Raw genomic sequence first — 17,789 nt, forward strand, 5'->3', positions numbered from 1 at the left:
AAGAACTAGATCCAGAACAATGGCTGAAATAAAGATATTACTGAAAACTTCAATATCCCAATTAGAAAGATCAGAGGAAAATCTTACCAATCTAATGAATCAAACAAAAGACAGAATATGAGGATGGGAGCAAAAAGTAGAAAATTTAGACAAAATTATCAAAAAATATGAAAAAAAGGCACACTAAAGGATCAGGCACAAAATTTGAGATATCTTTAAAGGATCAAATCTTTGAATTATATATGCATAAAAGAGGAAAAAGAATTCTATATCAATATCATAGACCTGATTTATGAAAATATCATAGAGGGCTTTTTCACCCAGGTAAGGCAAGATATACACATACTGAAATGAGAATTAAACAAAATCCCAATCAGACAAGATCAGAAAAGAAGACTACAAAACATATAGTAGTAAAACCTCCAAAATGCGGGACTAGTAAAAATATTGAAAGATACAAGTAAAGAGAGCATGCAAATCATTGAGAAATGAAAAGTGGCCTGAGCAACCTCTGATTTATCAAATGGACCTTGGAAAACCAGAAGAGCTTGAAGTAATGAACATTATTTATTAAAGGACCATGTATGGCAACCAGTACTCATGTGCCCAGTGAAACTGTCTGCCTTAGCTGAAGGAGAAACAAAAATTTTGCATGATACCAGCAACCTAAAATACACATATCAAATAAAAAATTCTAAACAGACTACCGAGTCAACACTTCTAACTGAAGAGAGGAAGAAGTGTAAGAGGAGACTTTCAGAAAGGAAACAAACGAAGGGATAATTTAAGGAAATACAAAGGACACTGAGCATTACAAAACAGAGAGGAAAGAAAATATTCCAGTTGAGTCACAGCTTTCATATATTAATGGCCTCAACACTCCAATCACTCCTATCAAAAGACAAAGTTTACCTAAACAAATTAAGAAACAAAATCCAAATATCTATTGTCTACACAAAAGCTCATCTTAGTTTTATAGTCAGGTATATCTTATAATGAATGTACAGAAAAAGTTTCATAAGTAAATAATATCAGGAAACAAACAGGTATTGCTGTCCTAATATCTGGAATATTATTATCCAGATAGTTATCATACTAAAATGAATCAGGAAAGACAAATGAGTACTTCATACTCATTAAAGTGCCAATTAAGAAAAATTAGAAGACTTAACATATATACACTCATCAAATTTGGGTGCACCCAATTTCATAAGAAAAATCTAATGGAATGAAAGGTACAGATCAATACAGATTCAATAATAGCAGATTATTTCAAATATCATTTTTTCAATAAATGGGTATGAAGAGAAAATATAAATGAAGAAACCTCAGAACTAAATGATATCCTCATTCAAGAACCTAACAGATAATTAAAATAATATTCCACCTAAACATCAAATAATATTTAATTCACCCAGCAGCTCATAGAGGGATGTTTTAAATACAGCATATGTCTAGAGACAAAGGAAACCTTAAAAAGTGCAGAAAATTGAAAAATGCTATGTATCCCTTATGATCATTGGATAATAAAAGTTAAAATTGACAACAAATGAAACCCTAGTATGCATTTATACAAGTAAATGGCCTAGTGATGCAACTCAAGAATTTGGAAAAACAAGAACAAACAAGCCCTTACACAGAAGATGGCAAAGAACAATAAAAAATAAAGCAGAAAAAAGTAAATAAAAACAAAGAAAACAAGGCAAAGAACCACGAGCTGGTTTTCTAAGAAGATAAAGATGATCCACAGACTCACTCACAAGAATCTTCTCTTCTTTATAGCAAACAGACCATCACCAGAATGTACAAATGGATATAAAACAGAGTTCAACAGAGACCAAGTGTGTGTGTGTGTGTGTGTGTGTGTGTGTGTGTGTGTGTGTGTGTGTGTTTGTGTGTGTACACTTCCCAATAACAAGGGAATAAGAGACTGGATCAGAAAAAAACATCCCCTCGTCATATAATAATCAAAACACAAAGCATTCAGACTAAAGAAAGGATATTGAGAGCTGCAAAGGAAAAAGGTCAAGTAACTTATAAAGGTAAACCTATCAGACTTACACCAGACTTCTCGATGGAAACCAAGAAAGCCAGAAGGTCCTGGATAGAGGTACTACAGAAACTAAGAGACAATGGATGCAAGCCCAGACTACTTTACCCAGCCAAGCTATTGTTCACTATCAACGGAGAAAACAAAATATTCCAGGATAAAAACAATTTTAAAAAATATGTAGCTACTAATCCAGCCTTACAGAGAATACTAGAAGGAAAATCACAACCCAAGGAATCCAACATTCCCAACACTGCCTACATTAACTCAGACATCTAGCGACCCTTCACAAGCACAACTCAAAGAAGGAAAACACATACACTCTACTACCCAAAAAAATGACCGGAGTCATCGATCACTGGTCATTAATATCACTTAATATCAATGGTCTCAACTCACCTATAAAGAGGCACAGACTTAGAGATTGGATACGAAAACAGGATCCAACATTCTGCTGTCTACAAGAAACACACCTCAACCACAAAGACAGACACCTACTCAGAGTAAAGGGTTGGGAAAAGGTTTTCCAAGCAAATGGACCTAAGAAACAAGCGGGCGTGGCCATTCTAATATCTAACAAAATCGACTTCAAACTAAAATCATTCAGAAGAAATGGAGATGGACATTTCATACTCATAACAGGAACAATTCATCAGGAAGAAGTCTCAATCTTGAATATCTATGCCCCTAATGTAAAGGCACCCACATATGTAAAAGAAACTCTTCTAGAACTCAAGGCAGTCATCGAACCACACACACTAATAGTAGGAGACTTCAACACTCCTCTCTCACCAATGGACAGGTCAATCAGACAGAAACCTAACAGAGAAATAAGAGATTTATTGGAGGTACTGAATCAAATGGACTTAACAGACATCTATAGAACACTCCACCCAAATAGGAAAGAGTATACCTTCTTCTCTGCAGTTCATGGAACCTTCGCGAAGATTGACCACATACTTGGTAACAAAGCAAACTTCCACAGATACAAAAAAATATTAGTAACCACCTGTGTCTTGTCAGATCACCATGGATTAAAATTAGAATTCAACAACAATGGTACCCCCAGGAAGCCAACAAACTCATGGAAGTTGAACAGTCAACTACTATATCACCCCTGGGTCAAGGAAGAAATTAAGAAAGAAATTAAAGTCTTCCTTGAATTTAATGAAAACAAAGACACAACATACTCAAACCTATGGGACACTATGAAAGCAGTGCTAAGAGGAAAGTTCATAGCAATAGGTGCCCAACTAAAGAAAACGGAGAAAGCACACATTGGAGACCTAACAGCACACTTGAAAGCTCTAGAAAAAAAAGAAGCTGATTCACCCAGGAGGAGTAGAAGACTGGAAATAATCAAACTGAGGGCTGAAATCAACAAAATAGAAACACAGAAAACAATCCAAAGAATCAATGAATCAAAAAGCTGGTTCTTGGAGAAAATCAACAAGATTGACAAACCCCTATCCAAACTAATCAAACGGCAGAGAGAGCACATGCAAATTAATAGGATCAGAAATGAAAAGGGGGACATAACCACAGACACAGAGGAAATTCAGAGAATCATTAGATCTTACTACGAAAGTTTATATGCCACAAATTTGGAAAATGTAAAAGAAATGGACATTTTTTTAGATAAGTACCATATACCAAAGTTGAACCAAGACCAGGTGAATAATCTAATTAGACCTGTTAGTCGTGAAGAACTAGAAGCTGTTATCAAAAATCTCCCTGCCAAAAAAAGCCCAGGACCAGATGGTTTCAATGCAGAATTCTACCGGAACTTCCAGGAAGAGGTAATACCTATACTCCTTAATGTATTCCACAATATAGAAAAAGAAGAGTCACTGCCAAACTCCTTTTATGAAGCTACAGTCACCCTAATACCAAAACCACACAAAGACACAACCAAGAAAGAGAATTACAGGCCAATCTCACTCATGAACATCGATGCGAAAATTCTCAATAAAATACTGGCAAACCGAATCCAAGAACACATTAGAAAAATTATCCATTATGATCAAGTAGGCTTCATCCCAGAGATGCAGGGATGGTTCAACATACGCAAATCTATCAATGTAATCCATCATATAAATAAACTGAAAGAAAAAAACCATATGATCATTTCATTGGATGATGAAAAAGCGTTTGACAAAATTCAACACCCATTTATGATAAAGGTGTTGGAGAGACTGGGGATACAAGGATCATACCTAAATATAATAAAAGCAATATACAGCAAGCCGACAGCTAACATCAAATTGAATGGAGAGAAACTCAAAGCCTTTCCACTAAAATCAGGAACACGACAAGGCTGTCCACTCTCTCCATACCTCTTCAATATAGTGCTTGAAGTTCTAGCAATAGCAATAAGACAACATAAGGGGATCAAGGGGATTCGAATTGGAAAGGATGAAATATGTTAATATTTTTATAATAAAAATGTATAATGTATACTAAAATGTGCTGGTGTTGGATAGAGGCAGGCTTCTCATCAAAAAATGGTAATTTAAAAATATTTCTACACAGGAGTATATAATTCCAGTGCAAAACTGATAAATGTATTATAAAACACATTTTCATATAACTATTTCCTAAATAATTCAGACTTCAATAGACACTGGTTTTTAAAAATGCCTAGGAATAGCTGGAAAGAAGAAAGGAAAGGAGACCATGAAATAATTATATCATAATTAAAATGCATTTGATAAATAAAATCTGCTCTTTGAAGATATAGGGTAAGGGGATCACTCATCCACTGGTGCTGGAAATATAAATTTATATAGAGCCATTATGGAAAACTATATGGCTGTTATTCAGGAAGCTGTTTAAAGATCTACCTCAAGGTCCAATTAAACCACTATTGGGCATATACAAACAATGCCCAAAATTTACAGAGAATTAAAAATTCTCTAAATTAAATTCTGTAAATTAAAAATTTACAGAGAATCAAAAATTCTGAATCCAACACTTTTAATCTAAGAAATGACTGCAGAGAAGAAAACTACAAGAATACTTACCTATGAAGGTGTTGTGTGTCCTTGAGAGGAGTGAGTCCACATGGTTGAAAATCAGCCTCTTTCTGCCACATACAGAAATGGGTGTAGAAAAAAGGTAAATATGGATAGGAAGCTATTAATCACAATAGTGAATACTCAAGAATATTTTATAAATTATGAGCGATTGTGTCAGTTCATTTGGACATATACTTCAAATATTTGAGTTCTAAAAGGTTTCTATAAAGTTTCACATTCTTGAGGGAAAGTACAAAGTGAAATGGTGTTGAGTCAAGAGCATTATAGTTCAAACTATCTAGATTATCTCGAAAGGCTGAAAAGTACCCTGATATTGGAAAAAGTCCTAAGTCGGCTTGTTCAGGGACAGTGTTTACTTATGCTTCAACTTGGGCTTCCAAAACTCAGGATTTTACTACTTTAGTTTACCAGGTAACTATGAAAATTTCACCAAATAAAAACATACATGGAACTAGTAAAGTAGTATTCTATTTACTTCTCAATCTTGAACTCATTAGAATCCTAAATGATAACCATTATATAATTCATGAATGGCCCTATTATCAAATGCTGCTGAATTCAGAAATTGGTATTAATGAACTAAAAAGTAGACCCAACGTGAGAAGACTAATGAAGTCCAAGATGCAGGTCTTTTGCTGGTCTTCCTTTAGCCAAGAAGAGAAACACGGAGTTGAGTTTTGTCATAATGATCCTGAATCTCCATGCTTACAGAACATGGGAAAAAGAGACTATCAATTTTATCAATTTGAGATTTAAGGGAACCTGAAAGATGCTTGAGCATGGGGAGTGCAGGAAGGAAGACGGGGAGGTGGGGAAATGATCTAATTATACTTATGAAAAATGCATAAAAGCAAACATTTCCTTAAATGACATACTTAGGAAAGGAAGGCATAAAATGATTTAATGCTATGTTGAGTACAAGCTCATTCAAATCACATTTTCACAAATTATATACAGAAGAGAATAAAAAATAATCTTTAATAAATGCATTAAGTATACTCATGAGCTGTGATGAGATTTAGTTATTAAATAGAGTTAATACAATTTAGATTCAGAGAGTTGTACTCAGTGTCTATCTTCTGAGGAAGAGTTGTGGTATATCCTGAACTCTTGAGGTACAAACTCAAGGGTTTTAAAATGTTCCTTGATAGGGAAGAAGCACTTGGAACCAATCACTCTCTTTCACATTCCCTAAGGAGGGAGCTAGAGCTCTGTCACACACACAGATTGTGGATAGAGGCTGATGTGAGGGCGCCCTTGCATACAGAGTACTAAAAAGAGAGAGAAAGACTCTGTCTTCTTCTGCAAGTGTTTGAACTCGTGTGATAATTAGTATATCCATAAACCTGTTTGATGGCTTCAAAGAAAGACTTCTCCAAAGTACCATGCTGGAGATACTGGAATGTTTTGGATACATGACAAGGTTCAGATAACTAGCAATGGCTTTGGGGAATCTTAAGAATCCCACCTGCCAGAGCACACTATGTTATATTAGGAGAAAGCCTGAATTTACAAACACATAAGCATGAGGACTACACAGTTCTCACGGCTCCATGATTATTATGATAGAGACACAGAGATCATAATCAGTAGGTGAAACCTGATAGTGAAGTTTCATAAACAACATACTGAAGCACAGGCATAATCACCTAATTCCCATGAATAGGTGCTTTCTAAGTTTTCCTCATGTCTGCCACACCCAACTGATATATGTAGGAGTTTTTACTTTCTTGTACTGAGGGACCATGTTGGGTTATTGGGCACTATGATCACCATCACAGATCAGCCTTGAGATAGTCTCCTGCATCCATTGCTTTTTCTGATCAATCCATCCCTTTGCCCGTCCCATGGGAAGTCGAGTTGACTAAAATGCTTCCATTCCAAAAGTATTAAAATAATGAACTCACACCTGGTTAAAATATGACATTGGTATATATTTCATGCCTACATATAGCTTCAATTAGCACTTTAACTTTCTTACTTACACTTTGCGTTTCCCCACAACAGCATACTGCATTGCACTCCATCTGTATTCATCCCTTAAGGTGTGGTCAACACCTCTCTTCAATAAAAGCTCAACAATGTCTTGACAATCCCACTTAACTCCATACATGAGTGTTGTTCTAGAATGACAAAGATGATTAAATTATTTAAACAGTGACTTTATATATTTTACCAAATCTCTATAAGACCTTCATGTGTATAACCGACCATTAACTAAGTATATTTAAGCACCATGAAAGCACAGAGTTAAGATTCATAAAGTATTTCCAAAGCTAAAAGGAGAAAATAAGCATGAAAGTTTGTTGGCCCCCTTCTGGTAATTTATACAGCAGGATTCCTATTTTAAGTTGTTTGTGGTGAATAACTGTGTGGAGACCATTTCTCAGAAAAATAGAAGGATTTATATGACGAATGTCATTTCCTTTCTTAGTCTAATTCAGATAAGCAACTGATTTTTTGTTGACATTTTCTGGTATATTCTTATAACACTTTTGAAGACAATGATTTTTACTATTCTAGACTATTTTAAAACACAGATAGTGTTTTAAAAATTCAAAATACAGTACCTTTGATGACCATCACGTACATGAATATTTGCCCCGTGTGTGATTAGGAATTCTGCAATGAGGAGTTTCCTTTCTTGGAGTGCTAGCATCAGAGGGGTAAGCCCATCCTGTAATGATATCAACTCATCATTCACAATATTTCATATTCCATATCTGAACTAAAAATCATGTACATAACCCTGGGAACATAATGTTTACCACAGACTTGATAGCAATCGTCTTTTCCTCCTCAGTTTTATGCACATTCTCATGTTACTCAAGATCGGAATACTCCAGCCCTGCCTACAGATGTCACATGTCCTCCAGCCCATTCCAAAGCTCATGTGAAACCCATGAAGTTTTGGTTTTTGTCATGGAATTTATCATGGTATTTTGGGGTCATATCAATGTCCCCAGAGAATTGATCTGAAGAGACCTAAACCAACACACAGTAGCAAAGATTTCAAACCTTAGTAGCATAAATGAGGAAAACATTTTTCTCTAATTCAGAAGTTCTCCTACATTTCCAGACACTTATGCGGCAGATGTACCATTTCCCAACAGAAAAATTTGATTCAGAATTATCATAAAAATGGAATTGTCCAGTATTTCAAAACTTGTTTCTGAAGGAGTTTTTGTCAAATCTTCTGTGGGGCAAAGATTAGCAATGGCAGAAGTTGTTGAAGAGACGTAAATCTCAGAGCATTGTAATGGCATGGAATTTGCTGAGGACACAGAGGAAGCTCTCTTGATTCTGCACTGAAGAAGGGACCAGAGTAACAATGTCAGCCTCTTGATCAGAACAGGTTACCAATGTAACAAACTTAAAATGGCAAGACCTCAAACAAAGTTTGACTATTTACTTGAAATGGACTCTCTCCTTTTAAGACGGTAGAAAACCGTCTTAGCATTTAGAAAATCAAATACATCATTTACTAAATATTTTTATTTAAATTATTTGTTGGATTAATTTCCTAGATAAGACATAATCTAACCCCTCACTCTTTCAACTATTCCATGTGACCCAATTCCCTCTCAAATTCAGAACATCTTCATTACTGTAACACACATACATGTCAATGAACAAATTTTTTTTGCTAATCTACCTGTATATTTCTATAAGTACCTGTTTCTCTTTGTTTCTTTGCCTCTCCCATCTGTCTCTCTCTCTGTGTGTTTTCATGTGTGTGTGTTTGAGTATGTGTGTGTGTGTGTGTGTATGGCTGGTCCTTATGGTTGGATAACTTACTGGGGAGTTTAGAATTTAACCCTGAAGAAAACTGACTTCTTTCATCCCTCATTGATAATAGACAAAGAATAGACTTAGAAGTAGAGTTTTGAAGTTTCCCCCATTAGTGTTTGCATGTCAACTGGTGTTTTCATTGTGCAGATCTTGTTTAAACTCGCATATTACTGAGATTTCATAGATGCAATATTTGTTTCATATCAGAAGGCACTAAATTGCAAAATCATCCTGGCCACTAGATCTGAGAGTTATGTAGAGCCTTCTTTCTTAATGGCACCTGAAACTTAACTTTGGATGTTATATTCTAGATGAACCTCTTATGGTCAGGCACCCATGGGGCTTTGCTTTCTGCTTTTTCTACAGTTGTAGATTTCTGTTATATTCTGTACTTGCCAAATTTTAATCAGCATTGCATCTAAACCCATGCTACTGACTATACTGTACTATAGCTAGTGCATAGAGATCAATGTAATTGAGGTTTTAGAAATAAGCAAGGCATTGCTTTATTCCTGATTTGTATTTTTCTTAGAAAACAACTTTAAATTAAAATGGAACAATAATGTAAAAGTATTTCAAATGTTAGATGATTCAGAATGAAGGCACAATTGCAGTTCCATTAAAAAGATGAAGGTTTTTAAAGAGACTCATGATTTCTATGTAAGTCTTGGCTATATACTGAGACCATAGCTGAAAAAATAATTTTGGTTATCTATCGTGATTTTAGGATAATCATTATCTGTGAAATTAAAACAATATTCTGTAGTTTACATGGAGTTTGACACAAGGGTTTTCAAACCTTCCACAACTCCACAATTAACAAAGTACCTAGAGCAAGAAAAGGGAAAACTTCCTTGGAATTATTGGGAGTTCCAGAGATTCCTCAAACAATATAAGGTATTAACACTGCTTTTGGTTTCTTCCAAGCACCTAAGTGTAAGATCTTGTTACTAATACAGCAAATAATTTGTAGAAAGGATTGGAAAGAATAAAACTGGAACCAAACCAAGAATTCTTACCAACGACTACCTCCCAAAGCATCGGAGGGTGTACTAAAAATTGTTAAGAGAGAAAAGGGATCTTCAAAATTCCTAAATTTCTATCAAAAGCACTAAGAAACAAGACTATTAGATGAAAAGAGCCATGGAATGCACATCACTGCAACAGATGAGTGGTTTCCTGTTGGGGAGCCACACCTGGAGAGGCCATGGGGTTACTGGCTGTCTGTAATTTCTCTCATGAGCCATTTCATTTCTTCCATAAAAGCAGTTTTGGGTATTGGCCACTGATTGTGTGTTTAACATGAAAATATTCCATCTTTTGGGCACAAATATAGCTGTGTATGGACAGCAATATGATTTCTGCCAAAGCTGTAAATTTTGATGAATAGAAATAATAATACTAGGATATTTTGCATTACTCAGACTGACATAAGATTCTCAGGCACAAAGACAGCCTTTTACATAGACAGCTAATTTTAGACTCTCAAACAAATTCCAAGCAGGCTGGTTGCCTGTGGAGACGAATATCTGGTTTCCCATAGAGACAAATACATGAAGTAATTTTCCCAGGTGTTGTTTGTTGCTGATTCAAGGTCAGAGTTTGAAGCAACTTTAGTCTGCATGTACTTCTTACCACTCGCAATCCAGATAACTAACTGTTATTGTTAAGTCTTGAATTCCAATGTCATTTTCTGTCTGGGAACCATTACCATTTGAGCTATGGCATGTCCAGGCATGGACATATTGACATTCCCAGCCTAAGAGAAGTTACGTGACTTATCCTGTGTTATGAGAATGGGTCAGGCCCTGAAAATGTAATTTCTATTGTCCAGAGTTTGGCTGGGAGAGGAGCAGCGTCACTGTAGAGGAGTAGTGTGTAGAGTTATGAAGAGGGTGAGTGTGGAGAGAAAGAAGTGTAAAAGAGGAGTGTGAGAGAGTGAGTGAGTGAGTGTGACACAGAGAGAGTAGTGTGAAAGACCTGTTGCTATGTGGTGGAGCTGTGTCTAGGAACTGTGTAAAGTGCTGTATGGTGAGAGAGCTATGTAAATGAGATGTATACCTATGGCTCTGGGGAGATTTGTAACTGTGTGGAAACAAGAAAAAGAAACCTATATCAAAAAGAGATGTAGAAGAGGAATGTGTGTAAAAGAAAGATGTGTCGTCATGTGAAAAAGATGTATCTGAATATAGAAATATTTAACTGTGCAGGAGTAGTGTATGCATAAAATAGAAATATGTAGCTGTATGTAAAGAGATAGAACTGTGTAGAGAGATTGTCAAGAGAGATTAAATTGAAGTAAAAGAAAAGATTGCCACCAGGAAAGTGTGTGTTTTGTTACTTTTCTCCTCAAATAGTAAAAGCCTCAAACTCAGATATATCAGAATTTTTCAAGAAACAGTTATAATGAATGTAATCTTCAGATCATGTGAGCCTGTTTTTTCCTAAAGGCCTTTTGAGGTAGGCAAGAATTTTTCTAAGCCCTTGCTACTCTGAGGTCTTCTTTTTACTACCCTCATGCAGATCTGGGGACTGGTCTCCAGGGTCTGTGTCAAGTACACTGAAACACTTGTATAGCCAAAGCAGGTGAAGTGGGAAAACACTGCTCTTGTTTGTTAGTAAACAGAAAGCACTTGGATGTTGGATCATGAAAGTGCCTCCTACAGGGAACAATTCCATCAGAGGAGCTCAATAGAGAAAGGATTTGATTACTTAGAATCAGGATGAAGCCAGGGATTTTAAATTCTCCTGGAGATTTTGTATGCACTGGATTTGTGAAAGAAACTTAGGGTATGAATGCTGCGGGAAGGTGTATAGTTAGCAACTACTTGCCTACTCCATCATCCAAAATCTCCATCATCACTTTATGTGTTGCTTTCATCGGTTGAGTAAAGAAACCTCCTTGGCCTTTTGATAGGGCAGAGCTTAGGTAGGAGGCGTAGACAGAACTGAATGCTGGAAAAAAGGGCAGACAAAGAGCCGCCATGGAGATGCCAGGTCCGACATGTTGAATCTTTCCCGGTAAGACATGGCCTCGTGGTGATATACAGATGAATATAAATGGGTTAAATTAAGATGTAAGAATTAGCCAATAAGAAACTAGAGCTAATGGATCAGGCAGTGTTTAAATGAATACAGTTTCTGTGTGATTATTTTGGGTGTAAGCTAGCCGGGCAGCCAAAACAAAGGGGCCCTCTTCCTTCAACATATGAATGGACTGTGCTTTTCCATGGGCCTTTGGTTAATTCATTAAAAGTTAGCCTTTGCTGCATGCTTCCCAAGGGACGTGTGTAAATCAAGCGCTGGTAGGGGAATCTTCCATGCTTTAGTTGCACAAATTCAGCCCATGATAGCAGTCATGATAGCACTTTGAAGGTGAAATATCACCCACAGTCTCAAGCCATTTATATCCTCGAACAACTAGTAACAGTTTTTGATAGTTATTCAACCTGTGAATATAGATACTTGCTGGGTGAAATATTGGTGTGTAGGCAGTTTTGGGGTGCACCTGTTTTGAGTTTCTCAAAAGGCTACTGATTCTCATTCTATGAAGAGATAAAGAGGAAGGGTTACAAGTTCTTGATATCATGGGTAAAGCTATATCCAGCTGCTGTGTTTCACAGCCAAGAAAAGACTCTATGCTCTGAACCAGAGCAAATCCTTTCTGACTTATGCTACTTCTACATTCCTTTTTGAAAATTAATGAAAAAAGTGACTACCATAATTTCCCAACTGTAATAAAACTACCATGGTGATTATTTTTAATGGCCAGAGACAGCAACCAGTGTGACCTAGAAAGAGATTTTCTTTTGAAGAAGTGTCTACCTCTGTTTAATCCATGGAAATGCCTGTGGGAAGTTACCTTGATGGCTAAGTGATGAACAGAGCCCAGGACCTGGTGGGTGGTACCATAGCCTGGTTTGGGAAGATGACTGTAAGGTTTTAGGAAGATGGTTGAGTACTTAGAAAACTAGCAGCCTAGGCTCATACGTTTTTCCCTCTCTTGAGGATAGACAATGGTGAATAGCTCTCTCAAGATCCTGCATCTGTGCTTTTCCCAGCAATATAAAGTAACCTGGAATTGTAAGTCAAATAAAACTTTCAGTCCCTTAGATATTTTTACAAATATTTGTCATGGCTTTATACAAGAAAGCTAATTTCTCTAATACTTCTTTCAATAAATCAACATTTAATTCTCCCGCCATGTGAAACCATTTTTGAGAGCTCCATTTAGTATTATTGGAACATGTTTGCCCATTTCCCTCAACTACTTTTCAAATGTACTCCACTTCTGTACCCACACATCTTCCTTCCTTGTTTCTATAACCCTCCTCTCAGGTCTCTGGGGTCACTCTGGAAGATCAGGGTAAAGTCTGTAAGCGTCAGGAAAACTGCATGACAAAGAAGAAACAGTGTTTCCTGGGTACAAGATAGTAGACATTCATATGACGTCATAGTCACTGTGAAAGTATTCACAAGACCTATGGAAGCTCAAGTGATACAAGATTTTATTATGCAAACAGGAATTTATCATGAAGTTCCTCTCTTAGCTGAGGTCTTAGTGACAGCTGATAGCTGCTGGGAGGGGGTGATCATTTTCATTTAAAGGTGTGACCTGAGTGGACTGAACAAGTTCCCCTGGATCATCTACACCCAAGAGTATATGGGCAGCATAAATATGACTGAAAGGGTTAAAAATGGAATAAACAATACCAAATTATCAATATTTAAGTGAACATCACTCAGGTTACTTCAAACCATCAGTCAAGGAATACTTGAACTTCTAAGCATGGAAACTGTCCCTGGACATGACATTGTGAAAGCACAGTTGTCAAATACTTGGGAATTCACTTTGAAAACTCTTTACCTGTGTAGTTTCTTCAATATTTCCCCCAAATTCAAGAAGAATGCTGGCAATTTCTAGGCTGCCTCCATATACTGCTAGATGTATTGCAGTTTGTCCATTGCAGTCCTTAATATTGGGATCTGCTTCATTATCAAGCAGGACAGAAACAATCTCTGTCTGCAAGCTCTGCACAGCCTGTGGATGTTGTAACAAGGAAAACATTGTAAATTCAGAGATCAATGTAAACTTCCTCCTTCACCATGATGTATATTTAAGAGATATTGAATTTACTTTCATTCTAACTGCTTATATCAACTTAATTACTGAAATTGAATCTTTGACCTACCTTCATTAGTGGTGTGGAGTTTTCATCATCCAGGACGTTTATCTCACATTCATTGAATAGGAGAAAATAAACCAAATGCAGATGACCATGAAAGCAGGCAAAGTGGAGCGCAGTTCTGTGAGAATGAGGTGTTTTAATGAAAACTCTAGGGCGCTATGTCAACATACATAATCTCACTTGTAATTATAAATAACTTGTAACATTTAAGTCCACTGACCCATAAACAAATATTTAACTTCATTCTAAACTTGTATTTTTTCTTATAATTTGCTATATTAAAAATGTATTATACAGAGCTATTATTGCAGTTTGAATAAAACCCACAACCATTGCAGCCTCAATAAATGTTCCATCACTGAGCTATGTAGTCAAGAGGAGACTATTTGAAGAAAAGGAATATGACTGTTGGGTTGTACTCCTTTTGATTTTGTATCCTATTCTAGACTCTACTACAACTACTTCTCAGTCTTACTGTGTTGTGATTTCTTCTCCATAAAATGAGTGTGAAGAACACTTTTGTTAAATTAAGATGCATCAGTTAGAACACTTTGCAATTATTCAGAAAATATTCTGAGACAACAACTGAACATCTTTTAGAAATTTGTTATTAACAGTAACACCCAAATAAATGCATTTCAAGTCAGTGTTATATCTATTTTGTAATTATATTATGGTGTATGTACTTCACAAATTTTAAGACAATCTTTAAAACTTGAGACATATTCTGCTTTAAATTTAAGCTCCTGCTGCCTCAGTGTCCAGGTAGCCTGGACTGTATATATGGCACATTACTAAGATTGAGATTTTGTGATACTCACATTTTAATTTACCTAAAATTAAAATGTCATTTGCAATTCATAATGTACAAAAAATATTGCCAACACTTAGAAGCAATTCTTGGTACATAAAGTCATCATGCCATCCATGGTATCTATTCTAAGTGAAAAGTGGTTTTATATATATACAAATATTTATATATATTTATATTTATTATAATTTATATATTATATATTTATTATAATAAATTAAATACAATTTATTATATTTGTTATATACATTCCCAGTCTTTATACTGTATACATATCATATATATACACATATGTACATCCTAGTCTTTATATTGTGTTTTAAAGATGGTTATGTAAAGTACTATTGCTTAAAACTGAAAAGTATCAACAGCAAAATCTAAATGCCTAGCAAATTTGCTTTGATTTATAAGAAACTTCAAGTCAAAGGAACTAAGTATGGAGCTTCAAGTCAAATAAGTAAGTATGGTTCATGTTTGACAATAGTTAAATTCATTGAATATATAGAAATTCAATGTTTCTCTGCCTAATGTCATTATCTAATATGAATTTCACAAGGGAGATTTAGGACACTGTGGTCTTCCTAGTTAAGCAAAAACTGGAAAACAAGAAAGTTTGTTGATTTGTAAATCATGAAATTCTCAGCAAGCTCTAGTCACCTCTATCAGAAATATACAAAGATGTCAGAAGTAACTCTCCGAGAACTTGGAGCTCATCATCACATTATGAAAAATAGTGACTGATCAGAACAAAGCTGAATTAGCCTTCAGGAAAACATGAAGTGAAGAGGGAAAAAACTTAAGAGAAATCTGTAAAATCTAGTGAGATGGGAGAGTGAGATCCCAGGTAATTAGTGAGAAAAAAACAAGAACATCAGAGAGCAGGAGGGGAAGGGAGAGCATATAGCCAACTTTCAAATTTTGAATTTTTTTATTCTTCAGTAAAGAATATAAACGTTAGTGCAAACTGACAAAAATACATATCAAATGTTTTTTGGCTATTTTAGGTGGAAGAAAAATTATGAGGAAGATTATTTGAGTTCTGTACTTTCTACCGTTTATGTAACATTGTGTTATGTATATAGAAATTAAATCCCATTTCTTTATATTTTGTTTTTTTATTCAATTCCATATTAAATGTTCCTTAAGAAAATGCCTGATGAAGCAATTATGGGTTGACAATAAACTTGCTGAAGCTTTGGTCTTACATTCCTCCTGTTCCAGAAGATCCGGACATGGACATCTGTGTGAGCACAGGTGCCAAGGGGCCGAGAGCACAGAAAGCATAGCTGAGCTCGCCTCACTCCTGTTGGCCATAGAGCTGGGAAAGCTGGGGTTCTCCCATCACCCGATTTCATCAGACCCCTCATCTTTAGCCCATATGTTCTCACCGTTTCCTTGGGTCCTCATCATTTATTTGAAAACCCTCCTTCGCAAGGAGACGCAGTGCCACTTCGAGTTTTCCTGCGCACACTGCTTGGTGAAATTCATTCTCTGCCTCATATGTCTCTTGGTATTCTTTAGTTCTGCACTTGCAGCAGAACAAGGTCTCTCTCTCACTACTTGGGCCGTCACAAAACCCCAAGGGGGTTTTTGGCTCCTTCTTAAAGCAAAAGAGCTTCCTCAGAGTGGAGAACATCGCTGTGACCACCCTCCCGTCAACTCAACGTGAAATAATTTTACAAAATTAACTTTTAAGCACTAACCGCATAACAACCAGAGTCAAACTCCACGACTCTCCCAACTGCTAGGCTCTGGTTTGACCGGTCAAACAGAAGCATTCAGTTATGGAACCGCCGTTGCTAAGTAACATTGGTAAACAAAAGCATGCTCGTTCCTCCTCAGGCATAACTGACGGTTCATTGAGCAAATCATGCTCACTGCGCACGTGTGCGATAAGTGTTGTGGTCTTCCTTAGGTTTATTTTTTTGACATATTTCTTTCATTATTATTATTATTTCTTAAAAATTTCCACCTCTTCCTCGCCCCCTTTTCCCTCCTCCTCCCCACCTCCCTCACTCCGTCCCCTCCTTCCATTCCCTCCATCTACTCCTTCACCCCACCCGCCATCCACTCCTCAGAGAGAATAAGGCACATTGCTTTGGGGAAGGTCCAAGCCCCCCCTACTATATTTAGGCTGAGCAAGGTATCCATCTAAAAAGAACAGGTTCCCAAAAAGCCAGTACGAGCAGTAGGGATAAATCCTGGGGCTACTGCCAGTGGCCCCTCAGTCTGCCCCACCATACAACTGTCACCCACATTCAGAGGGACTAGTTTGGAACTATGTGGTTTCCTTCCCCTTCTGACTGGAGTTGGTGAGCTTCCATTAGCTCATGTAAACTGTTTAAGTGGGTGTACCCATCATGGTCCTGACCTCTTTGCTCATATTCTCACTCCTCCCACTATTCAGTTGGATTTTGGAGCTCAGTTCAGTGCTCCGATGTAGGTCTCTGTGTCTGTTTCCATCAGTTTCCTCTTCCATCCTCCTTATTTCTCCCACCCCAACCTTTCAATTTTGTCAGGTGGTCTATCTATTTCCCCCATCCAGGTGAATCTATGTATTTCTTAGGGTTCACCTTGTTACTTAGCTTCTCTAGGATCATGAACTATATATAGACTCAATGTCCTTTGCTTTACAACTAGTATCTAGTTATGAGTAAGCACACACCATGCTCATTTTTCTGGGTCTGGGCTACCTCACTCAGGATGTTTTTTTTTTCTAGTTGCATACATTTACATGCAAATTTCAAGATGCCATTGTTTTTTACTGCTGAGTAGTACTCTAAGGTGCAAATATGCCACATTTTCTATATTTGTTCTGTGGTTGAGGGGCATCTAGGTTGTTTCCAGTTTCTGGCTATTACAAATAATGGTGCTATAAACAGAACTGAGCAAGTGTCCTTTTGGTTTGA

The 17,789-nt window shown here is 36.5% G+C and overlaps 1 protein-coding gene across 2 annotated transcripts in view; it reads right to left on the reverse strand.

The window, feature by feature from the left end:
- Nucleotides 1-16,667, reverse strand: part of LOC148121531 (uncharacterized) — a 61,525-nt gene extending 44,858 nt beyond the window's left edge. The window contains exons 1-6 of one of the 2 annotated variants that reach the window (XM_087908590.1): nucleotides 16,584-16,667; nucleotides 14,073-14,187; nucleotides 13,748-13,921; nucleotides 7,659-7,765; nucleotides 7,074-7,211; nucleotides 5,074-5,135 (exon numbers count right to left, since the gene is read on the reverse strand). In XM_087908590.1, the coding sequence (XP_087764716.1) occupies nucleotides 5,074-5,135; nucleotides 7,074-7,211; nucleotides 7,659-7,765; nucleotides 13,748-13,921; nucleotides 14,073-14,187; nucleotides 16,584-16,588 (601 nt within the window). In that variant the 5' untranslated portion in view covers nucleotides 16,589-16,667. Of the gene's footprint in view, nucleotides 1-5,073; nucleotides 5,136-7,073; nucleotides 7,212-7,658; nucleotides 7,766-13,747; nucleotides 13,922-14,072; nucleotides 14,188-16,268 lie in introns of both variants that reach the window. The other variant, XM_087908589.1, reaches the window with a different exon arrangement.
- Between the last annotated feature and the right edge of the window lie 1,122 nt (nucleotides 16,668-17,789).

This window comes from Myodes glareolus, chromosome 7 (assembly GCF_982192425.1).
Source record: "Myodes glareolus chromosome 7, mMyoGla1.1, whole genome shotgun sequence".
Lineage (NCBI taxonomy): Eukaryota > Metazoa > Chordata > Mammalia > Rodentia > Cricetidae > Myodes > Myodes glareolus.